The 19,182-nt window shown below is 39.1% G+C and overlaps 1 protein-coding gene across 2 annotated transcripts in view; it reads right to left on the bottom strand.

The window, feature by feature from the left end:
* Positions 1-19,182, bottom strand: part of SESTD1 (SEC14 and spectrin domain containing 1) — a 135,184-nt gene that overhangs the window by 32,213 nt on the left and 83,789 nt on the right. For both annotated transcript variants that reach the window (XM_028121210.2, XM_028121188.1), the window contains 2 exons: positions 14,500-14,555; positions 12,746-12,957 (listed from right to left, as the gene is read on the bottom strand). In XM_028121210.2, the coding sequence (XP_027977011.1) occupies positions 12,746-12,957; positions 14,500-14,555 (268 nt within the window). The remainder of the gene's footprint in view (positions 1-12,745; positions 12,958-14,499; positions 14,556-19,182) is intronic.

The following is a 19,182-nucleotide window of genomic DNA, read 5'->3' as shown; positions in this document are numbered from 1 at the left end:
ATACAACTACATTTCTGTGGTATTTTACACGTCCGATCCCCACAAAGAAAACACTGAATCCTCTCTAACTTTAACCTCATCTTCCTCAACCACCACCACCCACCTCACCTTCAAACCTGTACCACTAAGAAGATGACCTTTTCTCTTACTTTATAGAAAAAAAGAACACACCACATAGGAACCCCTTCATCTTCACGTCTGACTTACACATGGAGACACCTCTGGACACACCCTACCCATCATTCCTCCTGTTACGATGGAGTTCTCCCTGTTCCATGCTAACACTAATCCCTTCAACACTGTCCTTTGGAATTGATTCACTTCCACCTTGTGAGGAACTTGATAGTACTAAATTTCCTTTCTCTCCTGTATATTCAACCCCTCCTTCCAAATAGATACTTCCCACTGGTCTTTAAACCTCTGAGAGTTTTCAATATTACTTTAAAAAGAAAAAGAGAACAAAATTATATCTGACCCCTGTTGTGGGCTGCTGTGTTGTCCTCCCCCAAATCCGTAGGTTGAAGTGCTAAGCCTCAGTACTTCAGAATGTAGTCCTATTTATCTGAAGATAGGGTCTTTCTTTTAAGAGGCAATTAGATTGAGGTTGAAAATAATAAATAAATTAATTAATTTTAAAAATGAGGTTGTTAGAGTGGACCATAATATGACTGGTGTCCTTAAAAGGAGAGGAAATGTGGACACAGAAAGGTACAGAGGAAAGATACTGTAAAGATACAGAAATAAGATGGAGCATCAACAAGCCAAGAATCTGGGACAGATTCTTTCCTCAATGCCTTCAGAAGGAATCAACCTTGCTAACACCATAATCTTAGACTTCTGGCCTTCAAAACCATGGAAAAATAAGTTTCTGTTGTTTAAGCCACCCAGGCTATGGTACTTGATTACAGCAGCCTTAGCAAACTAATACCACCCTTTTCTGCCACTTCTAGGCATCACTATTTCTCATCTTTCCTTCAGAGACAAATTCTCAACGAGCTGTCTATACTCGGTGTCTCCTTCACCACACTTCAATGTCATTCCAAATTCACTCCAATATAATTCCAGCCCTGCCACTCTATGCTCAGTGACCTCGATCTTGTACATTCTAATGGACATGTTAAGTTATTCTCTTATTTGATCTTTCAGCAGCATTCTACAGGGTTCCCAACTCCATCCTGAAATGCTTCGCCTGGCTTCCATGACAAAGAACTCTTCACACTTTTCTCCTCAATCTCTGGCCAATCCTTCACTGTCTTCTTTCCACGAGTATCCTCCTCTATCTTGTCATTAAATGCTAGAATTTCTCAAAGTTCAGTTAAAAAGCCCTCTTTTCACCTACTCTCAGGACTTTCCTTGGTCAATTCTCACCCACATCAATGCTTTTAATTGCCATTCATATATGATGACACACAAGTATGTCACCAGCCCAGACTTCTCCGATTTCTGGACCTGTTTGGGACTACCCTTCCATATTTTCTCTTAGTGTCTCAAAGTCACCTCAAATTCAACATGTCTAAACAACATGCAGAAGAATGAAACTGGACCATTTTCTTACAGCAAACACAAAAATATAGTCAAAATGGATGAAAAACCTTAATGTGACACAGGAAACCATCAAAATCCTAGAGGAGAACACAGGCAGAAACTTCTTTAACCTCAGACGTAGAAACTTCTTACTAGATACATCACCACAGGCAAGGAAACAAAAGCAAAAAAGAACTATTGGGACTTCATCAAGATAAAAGGCTTCTACGTGGCAAAGGAAACAACAAAACTAAAAGGTGGTCTACAGAATGGGAGAAGATATTTGCAAATAACATATCTGATAAAGGGTTAGTTCCCAAAATCTACAAAGAACTTATCAAACTCAATACCCAAAGAACAAATAATCCTATCAAGAAATGGGCAGAAGACATGAATAGGCACTTCTCCAAAAAAGACATTTAGATGGCTAACAGACACATGAAAAGACGCTCAACATCACTGATCATCAGGGAAATACAAATCAAAACCATGATGAGATACCATCTCACACCTGTCAGGATGGCTAAAATTAACAACACAAGAAACAACACGTGTTGGCAAGAATGCAGAGAAAGGGGAACCCTCTTGCACTGTTGGTGGGAATGCAAACTGGTGTAGCCACTCTGGAGTACAGTATGGAGGTTCCTCAAAAAGTTAAAAATAGAACAACCTTATGACCCAGCAACTGCCCTACTAGGTATTTACCCAAAGGATACAAACATAGTAATCTGAAGGGGTACATGCACCCCAATGTTTATAGCAGCACTATCAACAATAGCCAAACTATGAAGAGAGCCCAAATGTCCATCGACAGATGAATGGATAAAGACGATGTAGTATAGGGGTGCCTGGGTGGCTAAGTTCGGTTAAGTGTCTGCCTTTGGCTTAGACCATGATCCCAGGGCTCTCAGCAGGGAGTCTGTTTCTTCCTCTCCCTCCACCCCTCCCTGCTCCTACCCCACCGCCGCTTGTGTGCACTCTCTCTCTCTCTCTCTGCTCTCTGAAATAAAATCTTAAAAAAAAGATGTGGTATGTGTATACAGACACACACTGGAATATTACTCAGTCATCAAAAAGAATGAAATCTTCTCCTTTGCAATGACATGGATGGAACTAGAGTGTATTACGTTAAGTGAAAGAAGTCAGTCAGAGAAAAGTACCATATGATCTCACTCATATGTGGAATTTAAGAAACAAAACAGATGGGTGATCAGAGAGCAAGATGGTGAAGGAGTAGGAGACCTGGATTTCGTCTGCTCCCAGGAATTCAGCTGGATAGGGATCAAACCATTCTGAACACCTACGAACTCAAAAGGAGATCGAAGAAAAGAATAGCAACAACTCTCTGAACAGAAAAGCGACCACTTTCTGGAAGGTAGGACGTGCGGAGAAGTGAATCTGAGGCAATATTCAGGAGGATAGACGGTGAGGGAGGGGGTCTCCCTCGGCCGCTTCTGTCAAGTGATAGAGCCACGGAGCACAAAATTGGAACTTTTAGAAGTCTGCTCCGCTGAGGGACATCGCTCCAGTGACTAAGTGGGGGGGGGGGGTGGAAACCTCACGGGACAGGGTGGTCTCAGGACCCATGGAGTCACAAAAAGACCGGGGGTACCTGAGTGCGGCAGAGCTCCTGGGTATCGGAGCGGGGAAGCCGGCTGCAGAGACGGAGCCAAGGCACGGGCTCTCAGCTCCGGGTTGCCATAAACCATGATCCATGGCACACTCTGGCCACTGCTCCTCTAGCAGGGACCCAACAAGCAGCAGATCTGAGGAGACTCCCTTTCCTCCCCCGGAGGAGCGGCGCGGGAGCGCACCGCAGGGATCTGCTGGGTTTGAAGACTCCACACCAGTCGGGTGCCTGAGATAGAAACACTGGGTCACCGGCCGGGTGAGCACGGAGTGCGGCCGGAGACCGGGCAGATGGGAATGACCAACTGATTTTCTCTGGGGGCTCACTGAGGAAGGGGGCCCCGAGTTCTTGGCTCCTCCAGGGTGGAGATTGGGAGGCCGCCATTTCCACTCTCGTCCTCCAAAGCTGTACCGAAAGCTTGCAGGAAACAAAAGCTCCCCAGAGCAAACCCGAGCAAATTACTTAGCCCGGACCAGCAAGGGTGGGGCAATTCTGCCTCCGGCAAAGGTATTTGGAAACCACGACAACAGGCCCCTTCTCCAGAAGGTCAGCAAGAATAGCCAGCCAAGACCAAGTTTACCAATCAATGAAAAGGGCAGAACTCCAGGGATACGGGAATACTGCACATAGAATTCACGGCTTTTTTACCATGATTCTTTAGTCTTTCAAAGTTAATTTTTTTAATTTTTTTTATTTTTCTTTTCCCTTTTTCAAACATCTTATCAATTCCTTTATTAAAAAAGTTTTATTTTTCATTTTTAGAGTCATATTCTATCCCTTCATAGTAGTTACCCTTATTTTTGGCATATACATATATATAAGTTGTTCTCTCTTTAAAATTTTGAGATACAATTTCTTCTAACAGATCAAAATATACCCTAAATCTCTAGTGTATGGCTTTGTTCTAGTCTCCTGCCTGATCACATTCTCTTCTTTTTTTTCTTAAATCCTCTTCTTTCTTTTTTCAAACAACTTCTTATCAATTCCTTTTATAAAATTTTTTATAGTTTTCATCTTTACAGTCACATTCCATCCCTTCATCGTATTAACTCTTATTTTGGTACATATATAAGTTTTTCTTTCTTTAAAATTTTGGGAGGCACTTTTTTCTAACAGACCAAAATACACCCAAAATCTAGTGTGTGGCACTGATCTATGCAGCAGCCTGATCATATTTGATCATATTCTGTTTTTTTTGTTTTGTTCTGGTTTTGTTTTTTATCTTTTTCTTTTTTCTCTTTCTTTTTTCTTTCTTCCCCTTTCTTTTCCCCTGGTTTCAGGTCTTTTCTGATTTGTTTACAGTACGTTTTCTGGGGACGTTCTTACCCTGTTAGCAGTTTGTTCTCTCATTCATCTATTCTCCTTTAGACAAAATGACAAGACGGAAAAAATCACCTCAACAAAAAGAACAAGAGGTAGTACCGACTGCCAGGGACCTACTCAATATGGACATTAGTAAAATGTCGGACCTAGAGTTCAGAATCATGATTTTAAAGATACTAGCTGGGCTTGAAAAAAGCATGGAAGTTATTAGAGAAACCATTCCTGGAGAAATAAAAGAACTAAAATCTAACCAAGTAGAAATCAAAAAGGCTATTAATGAGGTGCAATAAAAAATGGGGGCACTAACTGCTAGGATAAATGAGGCAGAAGAGAGAATTAGCGATACAGAAGACCAAATGATGGAAAATAAAGAAGCTGAGAAAAAGAGAGATAAACAAATACTGGATCACGAGGGCAAATTTCAAGAGATAAGCAATATGATAAGACGAAACATTAGAATAATTGGGATCCCAGAAGAAGGAGAGAGAGGGGCAGAAGGTATATTGGAGCAAATTATAACAGAGAACTTCCCTCATGTGGGGAAGGAAACAGGCATCAAAATCCAGGAGGCACAGAGAACCCCTCTCAAAATCAATAAAAATAGGTCAACACCCCAACATCTAAAAGTAAAACTTACGAGTCCCAGAGACAAAGAGAAAATCCTGAAAGCAGCTCGGGAGAAGAGATATGTAACCTATAATGGTAGAAACATTAGAGTGGCAACAGACCTATCCACAGAGACCTGGCAGGCCAGAAAGGACTGACATGATATATTCAGAGCACTAAATGAGAAAAATATGCAGCCAAGAATACTATATCCAGCTAGGCTGTCATTGAAAATTGAAGGAGAGATAAAAAGCTTCCAGGACAAACAAAAACTAAAGGAATTTGCAAACATGAAACCAGCCCTACAAGAAATATTGAAAGGGGTCCTCTAAGCAAAAAGAGAGCCTAAAAGCAGCATAAACCAGAAAGGAACACAGACAGTATACAATAACGGTCACCTTAGAGGCAATACAATGGCACTAAATTCATATCTTTCAATATTTACCCTGAGTGTAAATGGGATAAATGTCCCAATCAAAAGACACAGGCTATCAGAATGGATTTAAAAACAAGACCCATCGATATCCTGTCTGCAAGAGACCCATTTTAGACCCAAAGACATCCCCAGATTGAAAGTGAGGGGGTGGAAAACCATTTACCATGCTAGTGGACACCAAAAGGAAGCTGGGGTGGCAATCCTTATATCATACAAATTAGATTTTAAACCAAAGACTGTAATAAGAGATGAGGAAGGACACTATATCCTACTTAAAGGGTCTATCCAACAAGAAGATCTATCAATTTTAAATATCTATGCCCCTAACACGGGAGCAGCCAATTATATAAGCCAATTAATAACAAAAGCAAAGAAACACACTGACAAAAATACAATAAGAGTGGGGGGCTTTAACACCCCCTGACTGAAATGGACAGATCATCTAAGCAAAGGATCAACAAGGAAATAAAGACTTTAAATGACACACTGGACTAAATGGACTTCACATATTCAGAAGAGTCCATCCCAAAGCAACAGAATACACATTCTTCTCTAGTGCCCATGGAACATTCAACAGAATAGATCACATCCTAGGTCACAAATCAGGTCTCAACCGGTACCAAAAGATTGGGATTATTCCCTGCATATTTTCAGACCACAGTGCTTTGAAACTAGAACTCAATCACAAGAGGAAAGTCGGAAAGAACTCAAATACATGGAGGCTAAAGAGCATCCTACTAAAGAATGAATGGGTCAACCAGGAAATTAAAGAAGAATTAAAAAAATTCCTGGAAACCAATGAAAATGAAAACACAACTGTTCAAAATCTTTGGGATACAGCAAAGGCAGTCCTGAGAGGAAAGTATATAGCAATACAACCCTTTCTCAAGAAACAAGAAAGGTTTCAAATACACAACCTAACCTTACATCTAAAGGAGCTAGAGAAAAAAAAGCAAATAAAGCCTAAACGCAGCAAAAGAGAAATAATAAAGATCAGAGCAGAAATCAATGAAATAGAAACCAAAAGAACAGTAGAACAGATCAACGAAACAAGGAGCTGGTTCTTTGAAAGAATTAACAAGACTGATAAACCCCTTGCCAGACTTATCAAAAGGAAAAGAGAAATGACCCAAATCAAGAATATCATGAATGAAAGAGGAGAAATCCAACACCAAAGAAATACAAACAATTATAAGAACATATTATGATCAACTATATGGCAGCAAAGTAGATAACCTGGAAGAAATGGATGCATGCCTAGAGATGTATCAACTACCAAAACTGAACCAGGAAGAAATAGAAAACCTGAACAGACCGATAACCACTAAGGAAATTGAAGCAGTCATCAAAAATCTCCCAACAAACAAAGCCCAAGGCCAGATGGCTTCCCAGGGGAATTCTACCAAACATTTAAAGAAGAATTAATACCTATTCTTCTGAAACTGTTCCAAAAAATAGAAATAGAGGGAAAACTTCCAAACTCATTTTATGAGGCCATAATTACCTTGATCCCCAAACCAGACAAAGACCCCCATCAAAAAGGAGAATTACAGACCAATATCCTTGATGAACATGGATGCAAAAATTCTCACCAAAATACTAGCCAATAGGATCCAACAGTACATTAAAGGGATTATTCACCACGACCAAGTGGGATTTATCCCTGGGCTGCAAGGTTGGTTCAACATCCGTAAATCAATCAACGTGATACAATACATTAAAAAAAGAAAGAACAAGAATCATATGATCCTCTCAATAGATGCAGAAAAAGCATTTGACAAAGTACAGCATCCTTTCTTGATCAAAACTCTTCAGAGTATAGGGATAGAGGGTACCTACCTCAATATCATAAAAGCCAGCTATGAAAAACCTACAGTGAATATCATTCTCAATGGGGAAAAACTGAGAGCTTTCCCCTCTAAGGTCAGGAACGTGGCAGGGATGTCCACTATCACCACTGCTATTCAACATAGTATTAGAAGTCCTAGCCACAGCAATCAGACAACAAAAAGAAATCAAAGGCATCGAAATCAGCAAGGAAGAAGTCAAACTCTCACTGTTTGCAGATGATATGATACTGTATGTGGAAAACCCAAAAGACTCCACCTCAAAACTGCTAGAACTCATACAGGAATTCAGTAAAGTGGCAGGATATAAAATCAATGCACAGAAATCAGTGGCATTCCTATACACCAACAACAAGACAGAAGAGAGAGAAATTAAGGAGTCGATCCCATTTACAATTGCACCCAAAATCATAAGATACCTAGGAATAAATCTAACCAAAGAGGCAAAGGATCTGTACTCAGAAAACTATAAAATACTCATGAAAGAAATTGAGGAAGACACAAAGAAATGGAAAAACGTTCCATGCTCATGGATCGGAAGAACAAATACTGTGAAGATGTCAATGCTACCTAAAGCAATCTACACATTCAATGCAATCCCCATCAAAATACCATCTACTTGGGGCGACTGGGTGGCTCAGTCGTTAAGCGTCTGCCTTCGGCTCAAGTCATGATCCCAGGGTCCTGTGATCGAGCCCTGTGTCGGGCTCCCTGCTCCGCGGGAAGCCTGCTTCTCCCTCTCCCACTCCCCCTGCTTGTGTTCCCTCTCTCGCTGTGTCTCTCTCTGTCAAATAAATAAAATTCTTAAAAAAATAAAAAAATACCATCCACTCTTTTCAAAGAAATGGGACAAATAATCCTTAAATTTGTATGGAACCAGAAAAGACCCTGAATAGCCAGAGGAATGTTGAAAAAGAAAAGCAAAGCTGGCAGCATCACAATTCTGGACTTCCAGCTCTGTTACAAAGCTGTCATCATCAAGATAGTATGGTACTGGCACAAAAACAGACACATGGATCAATGGAACAGAATCGAGAGGCCAGAAATGGACTCTCAACTCTATGGTCAACTAATTTTTGACAAAGCAGGTAAGAATGTCCAATGGAAAAAAGACAGTCTCTTCAACAAATGGTGTTGGAAAAATTGGACAGCCACATGTAGAAGAATGAAACTGGACCATTTCCTTACACCACACACAAAAATAGACTCCAAACGGATGAAAGACCTCAATGTGAGACAGGAGTCCATCAAAATCCTAAAGGAGAACACAGGCAGCAACCTCTTCGACCTCAGCCACAGCAACTTCTTCCTAGAAACATCGCCAAAGGCAAGGGAAGCAAGGGCAAAAATAACTATTGGGATTTCATCAAGATAAAAAGCTTTTGCACAGCAAAAGAAACAGTCAACAAAACCAAAAGACAACCGACAGAATGGGAGAAGATATATGCAAATGACATATCAGATAAAGGGCTAGTATCCAAAATCTATAAAGAACTTCTCAAACTCAACACCCAAAGAACAAATAATCCAATCAAGAAATGGGCAGAAGACATGAACAGACATTTTTCCAAAGAAGACATCCAAATGGCCAACAGATACATGAAAAAGTGCTCAACATCGCTCGGCATCAGGGAAATCCAAATCAAAACCTCAATGAGATACCACCTCACACCCGTTAGAATGGCTAAAATTAACAAGTCAGGAAACGACAGATGTTGGTGAGGATGCGGAGAAAGGGGAACCCTCCTACACTGTTGGTGGGAATGCAAGCTGGTGCAGCCACTCTGGAAAACAGTATGGAGGTTCCTCAAAAAGTTGAAAATAGAGCTACCATACGGTCCAGCAATTGCACTACTGGGTATTTACCCCAAAGATACAAACATAGGGATCCGAAGGGGTATGTGCACCCCGATGTTTATAGCAGCAATGTCCACAATAGCCAACCTGTGGAAAGAGCCAAGATGTCCATCGACAGATGAGTGGATAAAGATGTGGTATATATATATATATATATATATATATATATATATATAATGGAATATTATGCAGCCATCAAAAGGAATGAGATCTTGGCATTCTCAACAACATGGATGGAACTGGAGGGTGTTATGCTGAGTGAAAAGTCAATCAGAGAAAGACATGTATCATATGACCTCACTGATATGAGGAATTCTTAATCTCACGAAACAAACTGAGGGTTGCTGGAGTGGGGGTGGGGTGGGAGGGATGGGGTGGCTGGGTGATAGACATTGGGGAGGGTATGTGCTATGGTGAGCACTGTGAATTGTGCAAAACTGTTGAATCATAGATCTGTACCTCTGAAACAAATAATGCAACATATGTTAAGAAAAAAAAAAGAAGTAGTTAGCAGGAGGGGAAGAATGAAGGAGGGGAAATCGGAAGGGGAGACGAACCATGAGAGAGGATGGACTCTGAAAAACAAACTGAGGGTTCCAGAGGGGAGGGGGGTGGGGGGATGCGTTAGCCTGGTGATGGGTATTAAAGAGGGCACGTTCTGTGTGGAGCACTGGGTGTTATGCACAAACAATGAATCATGGAACACTACATCACAAACTAATGATGTAATGTATTGTGATTGACATAACAATAAAAAAATTTAATGGAAAAAAAAGAAACAAAAGAGATGAACATATGGGAATTGGGGGAGGAGAAAGGGAAACAACCATAAGAGACTCTTAACAATAAAGAACAAACTAAAGGTTGATGGAGGAAGTGGGTGGGGGATGGGCTAGATGGGGGATGGGTATTAAGGAGGGACCTTGTTGTGATGAGCACTGGGTGTTGTATATAAGAGATGAATCACTGAATTGTACTCCATAAACCAAAACTGCACTGTATCTTCATTACCTAAAATTTAAATTAAAAAAAATTCAACATGTCTAAAACCAAACTCATGATTCTCCATACCCTTTTCCACCCACACCTAAACCCAAATCCTGTCCAGTGTTTCCTAACTGACCAAGAAGACCACCCATCAAGTCTTGCAAGTCAGAAAAATGATTCATCTCTGATATTTTCTTTTTTATTTTTTTAAAGCTTTTATTTATTTATTTGAGAGAGAGACAGTGAGAGAGGAAACACAAGCACGGGGAGTGGGAGAGGGAGCAGGGAGCCCGATGTGGGGCTCGATCCCAGGACCCTGGGACCATGACCTGAGCCGAAGGCAGGAGCTTAACGACTGAACCACCAGGCTCCCCTCTGATATTTTCTTCTTACCCTTACTCCACCACTTTTCTTCTTGGGATTTGGCACCACTGCAATTTTACAACTATTTGTGTAATTATGTAATCATGCACCATAAAAGTGGGAACGTAGATTATTCTTACCATTATATTCTACCTAGCCCAAAGTCACATTGTAGACATTCATTTTTTGAATGAGTGAGCAAATAACAGACATTATTTATGCTAATTATTATGCTAAGCACTAAATATTTTATAAACATTATTTTCTTTAATCTTTGTAGCAGCCCTATTAAGTAGGTATTATTATTATTGTTGTTGTTGTCATCCTCAGTTTACTGAGGAGGAAGCTAGGGCACTGAGAAGTTACATTTCCTTCCTGAGAAAGTAAACAACTTGGAAATAGTAGAAAAAGGTGGACCCAGATCATGTAAATGACTTGTATATCACTATGCTATTCTATATTTATGGTTTTCAAAGAAACTCTCAAGCTACTTGGCTGAAGTTTACCTGGGTTTAATACCATCTATAACTTATAAATATATTACAAAGAAAAAGTTATCTACAATTAATGTATGCTTAGAAATCTTTAGTGTATATGTGGCTATCATGAAAAGACTAAATCTTTTTGCCTGGAATTCAAGATCTTCCATGATCCAACTTCTTCCTTCCTTTGAAGCCTCTTCCACTCTAACACCCTGATGTTCTAGTCAGGGGTCAGCAAACTACTGCCTGTAGGCCAATTCTGACTACCCATTATTTTTGCAAATAAAATTTTATTTTAGCACAGCCACACACATTTGTTTATATGATGTCTACACACTACAACACCAGAGCTTAACAGCCATAGCTGTAAGAACTGTACAGTCCACAAAGCCTAAACATTTACTATTTGGCCCTATTTTATAGGAAAAGCTAGCCAACAACAGGACCAGACTGATTGACTAGAGCCTAGTACAAAGAAAATAAATAGATACCATTAATCAAGCACTGGATTCTTTCAACAAACCTTTCAAAAGAGGTCTTGTTACCCTTGTTTCGATTAATGAAAGAAGGGAGGAAGGGAAAGAGAGAGATGTTAAAAAAGAAGTCCACTGAGGCGCAGATGGGCGAATAAAGTGACCACGATCACAGTAAGTGGAGGAACTGGGATTTAGATCATACTTGCTGACCATACTTTATAATTCAAACCAAAAACTTCCCATGGTGCCTTAAAGAGCTTAGGATTTCATGCTGCTAGTGTTTATTTATGCTGTTCTTTCTTCTGCATAAAATGCCAATTCTTCTTTAAAACTTAAAAAGAGGTGCCTGTTGAAATCTTTACACATTCTTGGAGAAAAAGTTCAACTACTACCTCCTCTGCTAAATCTTCCTAGATTACCTGCAGCCGGGGGAATAATCCCTCCTATAGATGCCCACAACACTTCTGTCATCCCCTTTAACACTTAGAACTTTATCCCCTTAGCTTAATGATAGCAAAAACCAAATCTACCTTTATATTCTATAGAAAACCTAGGACAATGTCTTCTACATTTCACTGCTGGATTTAAGTAAAATATTTAATATTTATTTCTTAATGCAACAGAGGAAAATCAGAATGTGGTCTAAGTAACAGAAATGTCCTAGTATTGAGCTTTAGTATTTTTAGCCTACTCTTTTTATAAAAATCAACTCTCAAAGGAACTGAAACTTCCTAAGTATTAAATACATTAAAGGTTTCTATCAGCATCAAAAAATAATGAAATTTAATATTAAAATTCCTTATATTATATGTCATCATTTTGCTAGGGAAGAAAAACTCTTCATAATGCCTAAATTAAAAAAAAACCTAACAAGTTATTAGAAATTAAGAATAAATCAGTTATCAATAATGAAATTTTATTGCAAGAATACAGAGACCACAGATGACATTTTCCAACTAGTTACTTTTAAAGTTCATAATGATAGAGTGAGATGAATGCTCAATGTCATCACTGTAGAAATAATCTAGTTTTAATGAAAATACTATTTGTAAAAATGTACATAAAATAGTTTTAGTCTGTTTTGATAGGACTCAGGTTCTCTATACAGTATAACAAGGCTTAGTATAAAATCAGTCATACAGTAGAAATTATTTTTTAAAAACCCTAACATTTAGGATTTTTAAAAGTTAAATACAGTCAAATCAGACACCTACCTGCATCACCTTCTGCTGAATCTCCTCTAACTGTGTACGCTTACTACGTTGCCTACAAACTTCCTGGTAGCGAGTATACTGTTCTCGCAGTGAATCTAATAATTTCATGACCTGTGGCTGGGCCAGTAGTTCATCATCCATAGGAGACCATGAGACCCCTCCATCTGAGCCATTAAATCGACGCTGCTGTAATTCGGACAACAATTCATGCCCTTTACGAATGAAAGATACTTATAATTAATATCCATAAAGAAATACAATTCTTACTTCTCAATCTCAATTTTAGTCCCTTATTTTTAGAACCTATCTGCCTATATGTCTGCCTAACTATCTACTAGGTCATAATTACTGAAATGCAATTTTTAAATATATATAGAAATAAATAGGAAATAGCATATTTTAGTACATAACTACATAGTATATTTAAATGCTATATATCATATATATCATGAATGTATATACTATATATGCTACACTAGTTATTAAATATATGGCATATTTTTATTCTTTATCTATCTGTCATCACATTCTTGTTATTGGTGGATTCATTATTTAGGAAATTGTGCCAACCAATCCTCTTTCCCTGTAGAGCACAATTACACTCTGGGATTTCTGTCTAGTATGGTACTAACTAGTATGTTTAATTTGATGGTATTAATCAATACTAAGCAGGATGTTGCAGGATTTCAGTATTAATCCATACCCTTAATCATATCATCTAAAACAAAAGTTGACAGTGTAACAGTGTATGATTAAAGGGAGAAAGCTTTATTACTGGTATGAAATAAAATTTAAATAGTCTCTATTTAAGGAATCTCTACAAAATATTAACTGAATCATGAGGGACTACACTAGTGTAAGAACTTCAATGTTATTCATATAGCAAACTCATGTAAGAAAATCCATTCATGCATGAGAAATTAAAATTGCAGAATATGCAACATCTAAAACTGGAATTTTAAAAGTGAATAAATCACAAACTGTTTTTCCAGGATAATACTATTCCAATTATTACTTAAGGACCAAAAACATATGCAGATACTTAAATTCTCTTCATCTTTATTCAGAAAAATGTCCTAAAGTTAAATGGCTTTCAATATTTAGAAACAGAATTTTTATCATGATTTGAAGGTAATTCCAATTTCTAAAAAATACCCAAAATCGTTCTAAACCTCTCTATTTCTATACTCTCTTTTTATCCCTATTCTAAGAGTCAATAGCATCTAAAAAAAGAACTTAGTGGCATATAAAGTTAATTTCAAAATACAAATTTAAAAAACTTCTTAATTCATGGGCTTCAGTAGCTTTCGAAATGTTAAATATAACCACGGAATTAAATTTTAAACCTAGAGCAAGCCATATTTTTACTGACAGTCCACTGTACCTGCTCAACATGTAGGAATTCATAGATTACAATTATTTCTTTGTTCTCTAAGGAAGTAAGATCAATATCATTCTGAAAACAGTACAATGGAATCAATACAATGAAAATATTCAGAATTCTTTGAATTGAAATAAATACAAGTATTTCAAGGGAGAAATAATTTAACAGTTTATCATTATTAATACTTTCCAAAAATACTGTAAAGTGTATTAACACACTGTTAGGTTAAACCAAAGACCAATTTTAAAAGTCTCCTTGAGTTTCTACCACGTAATACATGTTTAATCAATTTTTATTTCATGAACCAATCAATATATGATTGGTTTATTGGATTATGATTATCAATGATAAACACTTTTTTTTATCTTACCTGTCTGAAGAACTGTTTCAGGATCAACTGATGGAAGAAAGTTTAAATCCACAGACCTGCCAAACACCACAAGAATAATTTTTAAAAACTGTATTTTTATCTATACAAAGAAAATCCTTTATGTATGTGCATCAAAACAGGAGCATATGGTATGGAAATCTGAAGCACACTATTCTACCAGGCTAATGCCCTTAAGCATTAAGAAACCAATTAGAGATAATTAAACACTAGTAGCCAAAAAAAAAAAAAAAACTATGTGAAAATCACAGTTTATTATTATTATAGTATTATTTCAAATATATTGAAGGAATCCATTTTAGTATTTTCCCACTGCATATTTATTCCAAAATTAAATGTGTAACTATATAATAACCCAGAAATGTTAACATTAAAAATGCATGGAGCCATCCTCCAATTAAACGTTACTTATCTATAGCAAACTTTGAGAGCTACAAATAGTCTCTGATATTCACGTGCATGTGCATCCCCACGCAGTTGTACTCTCTTCCCTGTACTGTGTTTCATTTGCAGTTGGACCATGCTCTGTATTTTTTTAAACACATATGGGAAGTAGAAGACGAAGGAAAGATAAAGCACATGGCAAATCAAAGCCTAGGACCTTGCTGCTGTAACTGACCGGTCCTGCTCTAAATCTTTCACTTTTGTCGATTCATCTGGAACCTCGCCTCTTGTGTAGCCTGGATGCTTCTGGAGTAATGACATTAAAAAGGTGATGAAAATTTCAAGTGGAGGGACTTTATTATCTAGGATTTAAAAGAGACTAAGTAATAACACTTGAGTTCCTTGGGGAGGAACTGGCAAATACAAGATTTTATTTGATACTTCATGTAGTCATGCAAACCAGCATTTCCCAAAGTGTTTCCCAAAACACTGAACAAGATATTATTAGATGGAGAAAAAGGGGCCCCGCCGGCATGTAAGTACAGGAAACATGTTTCTTTACTGCAATGCTTTCTCAGACCTGTAATCTGTAAATGTTCACAGTCATTCTGAGAGAGAGAAACATGATAAACAGCATTAGGCTATGACCATGAACTAATTTTCTACAGGGACCCTCTTAGGACGTCTTTCCTGAGGAAAATGACCTTAAGAAGCATCAAACTTGAGGCGGAGCAAGATGGCGGAGGAGTAGGAGACCTAGATTTCGTCTGGTCTCAGGAATTCAGCTGAATAGCGATCAAACCATTCTGAACACCTATGAACTCAACAGGAGATCGAACAGGACAGTAGCAACAACTATCTGAACAGAGAAGCGACCACTTACTGGAAGGTAGGGCGTGCGGAGAAGTGAATCCGAGGCGATATTCGGGAGGATAGACGGCGGGGGAGGGGCCTCCGCCGGCCGCTTCTGGCAAGTGATAGAGCCACAGAGCACAAAATCGGACCTTTTAGAAGTCGGCTCGGCGGAGGGACGTCGCTGCAGTGGCTAAGCGGGGGGGGGGGGTGGAATCCTCCCGGGACAGTGTGGTCTCAGGACCCTTGGGGTCACAGAGAGACTGGGGGTGCCTGAGTGCGCCAGAGCTCCAAGGTATCAGAGCAGGGAAGCCGGCTACAGATACGGAGCAGAGTCGCGGGCTCTCAGCTTGGGGTTGCCATAAACTGTGATCTGCGGCCCAGTCGGGGCACGGCTCCCCCAGCAGGGACCCAACAAGCAGCAGATCCGGGGAGACTCCCCTTCCTTCCCGGGGAGGAGCGGTGCGGGAACGCACTGCAGGGATCTGCTGGGTTTGGAGACTCCGCGCGGGGTCGGGTGCCAGAGATAGAAACGCTCGGTCACAGGCCCGGTGAGCACGGAGTGCGGCCAGAGACCGGGGACACGGGAGTGACTGCTTTTCTCTGGGGGCACACTGAGGAGCGGGGCCCCGAGTTCTCAGCTCCTCCGAGTGGAGATTGGGAGGCCACCATTTCTGCCCTGGTCCTCCAAAGCTGTACCGAGAGCTTGCAGGGAACAAAAGCTCCTGAGAGCAAATCAGAGCAGCTTCCTTAGCCCAGACCGACAAGGGCGGGGCAATTCCGCCTCCAGCAAAGACATTTGGAAACCACAGCAACAGGCCCCTCCCCCAGAAGATCAGCACAAACAGCCAGCAAGCCAAGACCAAGTTGATCGATCAAGGAGAACAGGACAACTCCAGCGCTAGGGGAATACTGCACATAGATTCATGGCTTTTTTTTTTTTTACCATGATTCATTATTTCATCTAAGTTAATTTTTGTTGACTGTTTTTTTTTTAATTTTTCTTTTTCCCCTTTTCAACCAACATCTTATAAATCCCTTTTTTAAAAAAAAAAAAAAATTTTATTTTTCATTTTTAGAGTCATATTTTATCCCTTCATAGTAGTTACCCTTATTTTTGGCATATATATATAAGTTGTTCTCTCTTTAAAATTTTGAGGTACAGTTTCTTCTAACAGATCAAAATATACCCTAAATCACTAGTGTATGGCTTTGTTCTAGTCTCCTGCCTGATCACATTCTCTCCCTTTTTTTTTTTTCTTAAATCTTCTTTCTTTTATCAAACAACTTATCTTACCAAGTCCTTTTATAAAATCTTTTATAATTTTCAGCTTTACAGTCATCTTCCATCCCTTCATTGTATCAACCCTTATTTTGTACATATATGTCTTTCTTCCTTTAAAATTTTAGGACGCACTTTTTTCTAACAGACCAAAATACGCCCAAAATCTAGTGTGTGGCACTGATCTATGCACTAGCCTGATCATATTTGATCATATTCTGCCTTTTTTGTATTGTTTTGTTTTTTTTATTTCTTTTCTTTTTTTTTTCTTTTTCTCTTTCTTTTTTCTTTCTTTCCCTTTCTTTTCCCCTGCTTTCAGGTCTTTTCTGATTTGTATACAGTATATTTGCTCGGGACGTTGTAAACCTGTTAGCATTTTGTTCTCTCATTCATCTATTCTCCTCTGGACAAAATGACAAGATGAAAGAAATCACCTCAGCAAAAAGAACAAGAGGTAGTACCGTCAGCCAGGGACCTACTCAATACGGACATTAGTACGACGTCGGACCTAGAGTTCAGAATTATGACTTTAAAGATACTAGCTGGGCTTGAAAAAAGCGTGGAAATTATTAGAGAAACCCTTTCTGGAGAAATAAAAGAACTAAAATCTAACCAAATCGAAATCAAAAAGGCTATTGATGAGGTGCAATCAAAAATGGGGGCACTAAATGCTAGGATAAATGAGGCAGAAGAGAGAATCAGCGATATAGAAGACCAAATGATGGAAAATAAAGAGGCTGAGAAAAAGAGAGAGAAACAACTACAGGATCACGAGGGCAGAATTCGAGAGATAAGTGATATGATAAGACGAAACAACATTAGAATAATTGGGATCCCAGAAGAAGAAGAGAGAGAGAGAGGGGCAGAAGGTATATTGGAGCAAATTATAGCAGAGAACTTCCCTAATGTGAGGAAGGAAACAGGCATTAAAATCCAGGAGGCACAGAGAACCCCTCTCAAAATCAATAATAATAGGTCAACACCCCGACATCTAATAGTAAAACTTACGAGTCTCAGAGACAAAGAGAAAATCCTGAAAGCAGCTCGGGAGAAGAGATATGTAACCTACAATGGTAGAAACATTAGATTGGGAACAGACCTATCCACAGAGACCTGGCAGGCCAGAAAGGACTGGCAAGATATCTTCAGAGCACTAAATGAGAAAAATATGCAGCCAAGAATACTATATCCAGCTGGCTATCATTGAAAATAGAAGGAGAGATAAAAAGCTTCCAGAACAAACAAAAACTAAAGGAATTTGCAAACACGAAACCAGCCCTCCAAGAAATATTGAGAGGGGTCCTCTAAGCAAAGAGAGAACCTAAAAGCAGCAAAGAGCAGAAACGAACACAGACAATAGACAGTTAACAGTCACCTTACAGGTAATACAATGGCACTAAATTCATACCTTTCAATAGTTACCCTGAATGTAAATGGGCTAAATGCCCCAATCAAAAGACACAGGCTATCAGATTGGATTAAAAACCAAGACCCATCAATATGCTGTCTGCAAGAGACTCATTTTAGACCCAAAGACACCCCCAGATTGAAAGTGAGGGGGTGGAAAACCATTTACCATGCTAATGGACACCAAAAGAAAGCTGGGGTGGCAATCCTTATATCAGACAAATTAGATTTTAAACCAAAGACTGTAATAAGAGATGAGGAAGGACACTATATCCTACTTAAAGGGTCTATCCAACAAGAAGATCTAACAATTGTAAATATCTATGCCCCGAACATGGGAGCAGCCAATTATATAAGGCAATTAATAACAGAAGCAAAGAAACACATTGACAACAATACAATAATAGTGGGGGACTTTAACACCCCCCTGACTGAAATGGACAGATCATCTAAGCAAAAGATCAACAAGGAAATAAAGACTTTAAATGACACACTGGACCAAATGGACTTCACAGACATATTCAGAACATTCCATCCCAAAGCAAAGGAATACACATTCTTCTCTAGTGCCCATGGAACATTCTCCAGAATTGATCACATCCTAGGTCACAAATCAGGTCTCAATCGGTACCAAAAGATTGGGATCATTCCCTGCATATACTCAGACCACAATGCTTTGAAACTAGAACTCAACCACAAGAGGAAAGTCGGAAAGAACTCAAATACATGGAGGCTAAAGA

This window comes from Eumetopias jubatus, unplaced genomic scaffold (assembly GCF_037043125.1).
Source record: "Eumetopias jubatus isolate StellerSeaLion01/CBP00866 unplaced genomic scaffold, mEumJub1_p1.0 scaffold_3, whole genome shotgun sequence".
Classification (NCBI taxonomy): Eukaryota; Metazoa; Chordata; class Mammalia; order Carnivora; family Otariidae; genus Eumetopias; species Eumetopias jubatus.
Note: the sequence above shows the minus strand (reverse complement) of the source record. Positions and strands in the feature narration are given on the sequence as shown.